General features: G+C 33.9%; 1 protein-coding gene across 1 annotated transcript; it reads right to left on the minus strand.

Moving 5' to 3' along the window:
* Positions 1–6,616: 6,616 nt before the first annotated feature.
* LOC139131800 (copper transport protein ATOX1-like) lies at positions 6,617–10,212 on the minus strand. Its single transcript, XM_070698071.1, has 4 exons — positions 10,068–10,212; positions 9,729–9,804; positions 9,240–9,377; positions 6,617–7,425 (listed from the first exon to the last, which is right to left on the minus strand). The coding sequence occupies exons 1-3, from the start codon at positions 10,077–10,079 to the stop codon at positions 9,247–9,249; spliced, it is 219 nt and encodes a 72-aa protein (XP_070554172.1). The 5' UTR covers positions 10,080–10,212; the 3' UTR covers positions 6,617–7,425; positions 9,240–9,246.
* Positions 10,213–10,274: the final 62 nt, after the last annotated feature.

A 10,274-nucleotide genomic window follows, 5' to 3' on the forward strand; every position in this document is an offset into this window, starting at 1 on the left:
TGAGGAGAGAGATGAACAAAATCAGTAAGTTTACCCCGTCTTTACAGTAACATATTGTAAGAAAATTGCCTGGTTGTACTTCAGAATGCTTGTCAAATTTTATGTTATCACCATTGATATAAAATAATACTTGGTAAATCCTCTTGGTAACAAATGATTATTGCCATATAGACTCAATTATCTGTCAGTTTCTTCTCATAATCTAAGTGATGATTCATTGATGAACGGTCACATGGGTTATATCATTTTTGTATCGATAAACAAAACTGATGTACCATATTGTTTGAAAGTTTATTTGCATAAGACACCCCATAGTGGTTAAGAAGGGGGAATGTGATGATGCCCTCATTTTCTGTCAAAATTGTCATAGAACAAATATATTTGTTCAGAGACTGGATAATCTCAACTTATACCCTAATATTCTGACTTGTATATTTTTCCTTTGTGAACACAATGTTGACTGATTCAATATCGTTATGAATTATGCGTTCCAATATAAATGTTATACAAGTATGCTTACGACAATCATGATCATGCTCAGGCCAAAGATCAGTTCTGTAGAATCATTTTGTTATTGTACTTCAATTCTTCTGTCTGGAATACAGAATTGAGAAGATTTAATATTTTATTTGTCAGATGTGGGTCTAAGCTGATGACAGGGAATGGGACAAAATAAGCAACTTGGTCAGGTTTCAGTTATTTCTAAAATATAGCTGCAGTGACAGATGACATTTTGGAGAGTACCTACGTGAATCTTAAAAGCATTACACATGGAAACGATATATTGTTATACACATACCATCTTGGTAAGCAGTTTGGTTGATGGTGACATCTATAGAGTTACAGACACTGAAGTGTTATCACTGGTGATTTTTTGTCACTTCAACAAAGTGAAAAAGGAGTGTGTTTTAAAATGTCTGTTGTTCTCAGGCTCAGATTATTGCAAGACTGATAATTTCAATCCTGACATTTTTCAGAAATATTTAACACCGTCAAGGGAAAGTGTCTCAGGTTTCATTTCATGGCATTTACAGAACAATTTTTTGGTCATGATATGAAATGTACTTGTGAAAATGGGATATTTATGAAAACAGTTTGTCCCTGGTATCATCGTCTCTGTATGTTCATGTTTGAAAAGAGGTGTTATGATTCATTTCGGTATGTAGAATTGTCTATAGTGACAAACTGATTGACTTCAGGTATTTTTTTTTTTTCAGTTTTATAAATCGCTGTATGTAAGGTTATTCACAAAATACTGGGATACATATCTGAATACTCCCTGGAGGGAAGTATTGTCTCATGCAGTGATACTGAAGATTGCAATGTGCAAGGATAACAGTCCTGACATTTGTGAATAATTATATCATACATGTTGTAAATTTTACAAGCAAAATCAAAAATAGAGTGTTTTCAGCAAGCCCTGTTATTAGGTTGTGCAATCAGATACTGACTAGGCATGTATCTAGTGTGTCAGCTAATTGTACTGCAGACCATTTCAAATAATATCAGAGTTTTTTAACTGCTACTATAGACTATAGTCTATAGAAGCTATTGGGATGGGTATCCGTCCGGCGTCCGTCGTCAGTCTGTATGTATGTATGTATGTATGTATGTATGTATGTCCGTTTGTGAGGCGTCCGTCCACTCAAATATCTTGAGAACCGCAGTACTTACTGATTTGATATTTGTTGTGTGTATGAAAAATATGATTTTGAGAAACCATTTTTTTTAATTTTTTGATATTGTTGAAAATAGGCAAATTAATGCCAAAAAAGGTGTTTTTGGTAAAAAATCTTCTTCTTCTTCATAACCGCTGGTCAGACAGCTTTGTTATTTGGTATACAGGTCCCTAGGGATAACCCAATTTAGATTTGTTCAAATTGTGATGAAATATGCAAATGTGTATTTTTAAGGAATTTTTTTGTCATTTTTGGTCAAAATTTGACTTACATTGTATATAATTCTTGTACTGTATAAACCCTATCAATTCACCCAGAAAAAAATAATTAATAAGATTTTAAATAATTGAATTAATTAGGAAATCATCAAGCCAAAATAATTTTAGTGTGGAATTATCAGAAAGTTCAACTTTTTTTGACAGTTCATAGTGAAATGCTTACCATCTTGGAGGATTAAAACATGTAAAGGCAACTTTCCTGAATCCCAACTTTGATATTCTGAACAACCATTTATGTTATCTGAAAGAAATTGCTCATAATAGTTTGTCATGATAGGGTGGTCAAATAAATAGAGATAGAGAAAGTTCTAATTTCCATTTATGGTTGACTTGGTAAGGATAAAATAAGATTACTTTTTGAGGAAAAAAATAGAGTGGTCAATTAAAAGAGTGGTCAAAGTGATAGGGTTTTTATGGTAATGCTTGGCTGTAAGATTCCTCATGTGCTATTTATAGCAATTATGCAATCTGTGTAAACAGTGCAATGAAAGTGTAACATGATTCCTTATAATGCTTTTGATGACCTTGAACTTCTTAAGTTTCAAACATTTGTCTCTTCAGTGTGCTTTCTCTGAGTACGTACAGTCTCAACTTATTCAACAGAACTTACTTACAATGTTAATTTGAAAGTTAAAATGTGCTTGGTTAATAGGATGAAAATACTGATAAAGGTAACCAGCTCAAGATTCTTTATAACCTGACAGATATGCTGTTTTTTTATGACTTAATCTTGATTTAAGCAAGTCTTGTTTACTTTAATTAGAATGTAATTAACTCTGGTTTATTTGCTATTATAGACTAATATAGTCTGATGAAATATGCAAATCTGTATTTTTACGGAATTTTTTTCCATTTTGGTCAGGCCATCCTGAAATGAGCTATCAAAGATATCCACCTTCTTCATCAATACATGTGTCACAAAAGGTTAACACAGCAGAGCTCTGTCAACTGTTGAGTCGCTTGCTTTTCAAAACCGCCGGTCAGACAGCTTTAATGTTTGGTTTACATGTCCCTAGGATGACCTTAGTGAGATAATTTCATACAGTCAGGAAATACTTAATTTTGTATCCATGTCTATAGTAGCTTCAGGGACTTTGGCCCTATGTTTTGAACTGGTCTTATTTTGGTATTGTGTGAACTTATCACTGTGAGCTATTGTTTTTTACAAGTGATCTGATTGTGTCTTTTTCCCCATTGTTTACATGAAATACAAAAATGTAGTTTTGAATTCAAATAACGTCCAATAACACCCAAAGTTATTTGACTCTGTGTCTACTGATACCAAAACTTACTGTACAATGAAATTCTACACATAACAAAAACGGGTTTATAGCGATACTAAGGATACCTTAACATGTGCTGAAAAGTTTGCCATAAATTGTGACACATATCTTCAGTCCTCTTGCAGACAGAACAGACAAGGAAATTCATAGCGTAATCACTAGTATAGTAAACTACCATAAACATATTAATGAGTTATGACTTATTGCTGCGTGGTACAGCCGCAAAACTATAGCATAAATGACAGTGTGGTTTTATTGTCATTCATGTATCAATGTCATTTACTTCTATGGAAGCTTTCATTTGCCTTGTATTTTGCCTAGACTTTGAAAACTGCAAAAACAGAAAGTTTATATACCTTCCAGTGATGATATTCGGTGTAGCCACAATGTTGAAATTTTTAAAGCTCGGCTGAAATGTTTTATTAGGGATATTATTGACAAATAGAACTTTTGTTTTCTTTGATTCGTTTTTGCTCTTTTGATTTTTTTATATTTTTTTTGTTTTGTATGCTTTTAGACTTCATTGTTTTTTTAGCACTTGGATTTTAATTGTGTGTGTTTAATTAGGACCCCATGGGAGATTACAGCCTTATTGGGTAATTTTAACTCGATTTGAGCATGTAAATGGGTAATCCTTTAATGTGAAATAAATAAATAAATAGATGTGAATTTACATTAAGATTAATAAGATAATATAATAAAATTATTGGTAAATTCTACTATGAGAAGCCATGAGAGCTAGCTTCTCAGCTCCATACCTATGAGTTATTGCCAGTGATTAGGCCAGAGTAAGTAAAGTCTTTGTTATTGCATCTGCATGTGTAGGTTTTGTGAGTTTTTCAAGCTTTTCTTGAAGAATTTTCCACTGTTGGCGATATTCTGTCACAAACCACATCATGACTTTCACTTTACAACAAAATACTTCTTCACAGCAGTTATATTACTACTGTTTAACCAAAAGGTGATGTAAAATGATACTGTCTAAAAGCATATAGTTACAGGAATTAGCACATTGTATTAGAAAACTGTCAAACAAAGGCAAGAAGTTTGAAAAGACGCAAGAAAATATTTACTGACTTTGGTCGTATGCTGCAGAACATAGTTCCCACAAGCTTCACTGAACTGCAATGCAAATAGTCTATTTGCAGGCAAGCCACACTGGTTGTATACACTTGTCCAAATGACCAGTGAACTACTCAGTTTCAATCTTTTCCAAACTATAACTGATTTTCTGAATATGTTCTCATAATTGCCCCTTGAAAATGTCTCTCTACATAGATATTGCATGATTTTAGGCCAAAGAATATTCTCCAGTGAAAGAGTGTAATTATATTGTCAAACAATGCTTGCTATGATACATTTTGCACAAAAGAATACAAACTATATTCAGGAAATTCTTTCACTTGTTTGTGTGCCATGTTATATGTTGGTAAGTTAATTTTTCACTGTTCTATGCCACTTTTGGGATGTGTAATATTTGAGAAGAAATATTTCTTTAAGTTTATTTCTTATGTATGATTGTAAAAAGCATTATATTTGGAGGTTTATAGTGATCAAAGGCCATTTTCTGTGTTAGCCCTCCGGTTCAACATGCAGTGGTAACAGCTACTATGTATTATTATTACTGTGTCTAGGTACTGTGAGTGTTCACATGGCACTAGAGCGTGCACAATGATGACAAAGTCCATTGTACAATACAAACTGATTCCCTATATAATCATTAAAGAGCACTTGACAATAGTCAGAACTTGTGAAATTGTCCAATACACAATTTCCCATAAAAGAATTAAAATGAAACAATCTAGGTCCTCTTCATTGCAAGATTTCATCCGAGTTGCTAAATTGGATGTTTGTATAAATTACAGTCCTTCCAACCATCCTTGTGAGACATTTAACAAATTCAAGACAAGATTTGTCATTGAATGTTGTGTAAAGATAGGACAGATGCTGAATAATCAAGTTTTATCAGAATATAATGTCTTCTTTGTTTCCAAAAGACTCTGCCACAGAGAAGCCCATCTGTTGTCTGATGTAATTGTGTACTGTCATGCATGTTTCATATTGTTTAGAATAATAGGACCTTGCCTTGGTGCTTTTGGAGTTAATTTTTGAAACGAGCAGCATGTGTTGTCTACGTTAACTGGTAAATGATAAACCACAGGGCTGACCCGCAGATCATCCAAAGATATAACACCATTGGTTATAGAACTCGGCAGCATATAAAATTCCCAAAGTGGTCGGAGGATGAAACACAAGACACAAAATGTGACACAAGTAATAGGCCAATCAATGACAATTTTAGAAAGTGCTGTTGTTGGTAGCCCAAATTGTTGTTGACAGGTAAATCGGAATTACACTATTAAAAACTTCCACTTCAAACATGACATATGTTTATTACATGGCTCAGTTGGCTCTATGATATGTGCTTGAAAATATGGGAATTAAAACTGAAATTGATTTGGAGGGACTTTGACTTAAGGTTTTATAATTCTATCGGTTGTATTGAGACAAAGCCTGATTCCTGCTCTGTTATTTGTATCCGTCGTCGATGCTCTGTCAGTTTTTGCTGAAACCTCTTCCAACAGAAATTCTGAATGTTCACTTTCCTGTAGATTTATGAATGTACTCTTTTCTCAACATTTTATTATTGTCATTCTCAGGTGATGATAATTGTCATATTTCATCAACAATAACACGAAAGCACAAGTTGGTAGTGGGTTTGCCTGTTATAATCTAAATATACATAAATTTGAGATCCACTTTAAGAAAACAGAGCACAGCAATTTTGAATATAGTTTTGAAGCAGCAGCTGACTTTAGTAAAGATCATCTCATATTGTTATTTTGTTTTAATAAAGTAGAAGTCTATGATTTTAACTGATTGGACTTAGCTTCTAAATCTAAAGAGCAAGGTGCATGATCCCATGATGTTATTTGATACATGCCACATGGCAGCAGTGGAAGTCTTTTTATCAATGGACTATTGTCTGGTTTTTGGACTTTGCTTTTATCACACTTATTTATATGCTGAAAAGAATAGAGTACATGCGTTTTTTATGAGGAAATGAAATATAAATGAGGGATTCTGGCACAAAATAGATATATACTGGTAGGCAATTCATTGTGAGTGAACATCTAAAATTTTAATTAAGTCTAAAAAAAGGATGGAATATATGAGATGAATTTTACATTTCAAGTGAATGTACACCACCATGAAGGAAACAACATATAGGATATATGAAACAGAACTCATTGTAAGAAATCAAGACCCTGGTTTACAAACTGCAAAGCAGTGTTGCAGATACAGAATATGGAAAGTCACTCAACAGTTAACTTGGACATGCGGAGGGCTGTGTGAAATTCTCCAAATAGACAGATTAAGCCAAGAAACTTTTTATTTGCAATGCGATACATACCATTTTTCTTTTATTTTGTAAGGAAAACCTGGCAATGTTGGTAGTCAGGGCTTGATCATATGTAATACAGCTGTTTTGAAGACATTTTAATCTAAAAGAGGAACACTTATTGGGCAAATAATGGCAAGATGCGGTAAACAACTTTCTACCAAAAAAAAGTTTATAATACTAATTCAGCATAATAGATATACACATGTACCAGATGTTGACCCTAGTTTACAAAAGTGAAGCAGCAAATACTGTTATAGTCATCTGGTGTGATTTTACTGAGATCATACAGACTTCAGAAAGGAAGAGTGTGAATAGTAATACATTATACATGCAGACTCACTGCAAGCAGTCACCTCTGTATCAAAGCATAGCATGAAAAACGGAAATTTAAAAGAATTACAGCAAAATTTTGAAATTCATCACTTACTACTGAAAAATGATGGACCAGATATCTTGAACTTTTGACACTGACTGAATCATTTCAGTATACTTTTTGAACATGATTTCATCACTTACTTGAAGATTTTTTATAAAACATAGATTGAATCAGTAATAAGCTCTCTGAAAAGTTTAAGTTTTATCTGTGGTTTTTATGATCAAATAGCTAGACATCTACAATAACAAGACATACAAACAAACAATACAGTACAGTACAGCACAGAGAACTATATAATTTCAACTATAAATTCTTGATTGGGCAATATTGATATTGTGGTTGATTATGAAATCTTGTCTGTGCATGCCATGGCTATGTTTAGTCTTCTTTGAAGGCGTGAGTTCTGCAATACAAGAGGAGAAATTAAACAATAAACAAATGAAATGCAAAGAATAAAGGTCGAGGAACACAGAATTTTGTATTATTTGAGTGTTTTCCTGTTCTAAACTAGAATATTGAAATGACCTGCATAACCTGTATGGTTACAGATATTATATTAATTTGCACTTCAAAAGTCAGTCTTCAACTCCTGTAAATATATTGCTTAAGAGACTTGAACTATTCTAGTTCATTATCAATAATTTGAAGAAAAAGGATAACTGTGGAAATTTTGGAGCAGACAAGCAATTACCTTTATGTTAATGACATTGGATTTTAAAACTGGTCACTGTTTTCAGTATTAAGTTAGTATGCGCCTCAAAAGTGAATGACTTGAACTTTTGTTCCAACTTTCCTCAATAAAACTTTGAACCATTCTCTTACCAAATCAAGAATAAAAATCAGGGGTCACCTCACAAAGTTTGGTACTAGAGAAACAAATTACCTAACATTTACAAACATTTGAAATAAATTTCAAATGGCCACATCCCTGTGTTAACTCTCTTTGGGTAAAAGTAAAATTTCAAATTTTCAACAAACCAAGACAGTTGAAATTTTTCTCACACCAAGAGCTTTACAATGAGCCCCAACAACAAGCAGACCAGAAAAATATAGAAAAAATTTGAGAGTCCAAACATCTGTCCCTAAAGGCGTATTCTGCAATAATTGCATAGGAAAATACAATTGAATTTTCAAATTTACAAAAACATTGCAAAAAGAAACTGAAAATTTTCGGTCAAGTTGCAAAATGAGTCTTTAAAAGTCGTAGAAGCATTTTAAGAACTGTATTGTCTAACTGCTCAGAAGGCCAGACTTGAATTTATGATAGTAATATATGATACCGGTATTAAGTGTCGCGCTCTTTGTTTACAAAACATGTACAACATTCAAACCAGACAACAGGATTGCATCGTCTACAAGAACCTTGATAACAGAGTGATGTATATACATGTCATAAAATATATCAAAAGTGTTGACAAAAACTTGTCCCAGCATGTTGAATTCTGTATTAAGTATAAGAACAGACCGCCACTTTGAATGTGTGAAATTATTTATATATCAATTCTACACATGTACAGTCAGCTTAAAAGTTATGCAAGTACCAGCATTTGAGGATTTTAATTTTCAAAACTGCATGCATGATTTTCACTTTGGGTCAGCCTGAATTACAAAACACCCACATGAGGACTTTGGAGGGGGCTGTCAATTACACTACACCCACATTTCATTTCTAAGAGACTCTAGTCACCTCTACCGCAAATGAAAGGTTTTTGTATCGGTGCCTGAATTCAAAAGCTATGTACATAGTTGGCCTTTTTGGAACAGAGGACATTTTTCAAGCAACCCTTGCGGTTCATATTCAAATCACTCGAACCAAGTCACTGGTGAAGGAGGAAATGTGTTTTCATCTCTCATTCAGTAAAATGGAATTAAAACAATGCACACTCCTCAACTCTGTCTTGGTGATCTTTAATTCACTTTTTCATTATTTCAGTTTGTTGATTTTTTTAATGACTCATAATATAAACTACCATATGTTGTTTACTTTAATGGCTAGATTTATTGCTACTTTTCATGAGGTGAAATGTGTGGCTTTAAAATAATGTTCCCTTGGCATCAGCTTAAAATTGGCCCATTATCAATATATAGCCATGAAGTATTAAATGCACAGGACTGATGTATTTTATGTTTCTCTAGAGAGTACATTGTGCATATTAACCAGCCCTCATTATTCACAAACACGTGATTATATATATCAACAGCAAAAAAGCATCATACCTGATGGTTACTGTTTCTCACCAATGTAAGAGGTGGCTTTGCCGGTTTTCTTGATGGTTTCCAGCAGAACATCAGCGGACAGAGTTGATGCCACGTAAACCTTTTGTGCTTCCATGTCTATCTGGATATCATCCACACCTGAAAAGAGAGTTTCTTAATGTATATATTCTGAAATATTATAAGAAAATCAAACAATTCCACAGTTGATGATCACAATCTTTACTTACAAAGGAGAAACAAAAAGTCGAATAATGTTATAATTGAAAGTGGTCGCCCCGGATTTAAACCATTTTCCATCCTTTTTCTTGTCCGTTTGTGAGATTTCAAGGTTTAACACGACTGCCATGTTGGAAGAAGCAGATTTCTGTTCGCTGAACCGCCCACCAGGGTGAACTATGTCTCGTGTAATTGTAAATATCGGGGCACCCTTAACACTCGCTTTTGTTAAATTTACAAACTTCAGAAAAACGAGAAATTCAGACATCTTACCATCTAGTTTCTTCAGCACACGATTCACTGCACCAGAGCAACCCTCACAGGTCATTTCAACTTGGAATTCGTGAGTCTGGGGATCAGAGACAGGGAAAATTACTCTTAGAAAACACTGTACCACGCCCGTAAAAAGGTAGCACTTTTCATCAAAACTCACGAAAAAATCCCGAAGGAACGATATAAAATATGTTAGCTCTCCACAAAATGCCTATTCGTAACGTCGTGCATGTTGAATCCGCATTTTTCTGTCACAACGTGTTCGATTTTACGAAAGAGAGTGTTTTTTGTGGCGAGTTCGTAGCGATCACGATGAAATTCTCCACGACAACTACATACCTTGGAAGCCATAATTGTGATGGTTGTCGTTTGCAGGCGAGGGAAAGAATGTACCAGGTCGAAAGTAGAAAGCAAATTTTACCCGTGTGCGCAGATTGTACTTAGCACAGTCATCACGTGACCTATCATGTGGCCAGTCAGCTGAATAACAGTTTTGCACAAGGATCAGAATGAACAAGGTGAATGACCAGAAAATTTGCATATAAT

This window comes from Ptychodera flava, chromosome 4 (genome assembly GCF_041260155.1).
Source record: "Ptychodera flava strain L36383 chromosome 4, AS_Pfla_20210202, whole genome shotgun sequence".
Taxonomy (NCBI): Eukaryota; Metazoa; Hemichordata; class Enteropneusta; family Ptychoderidae; genus Ptychodera; species Ptychodera flava.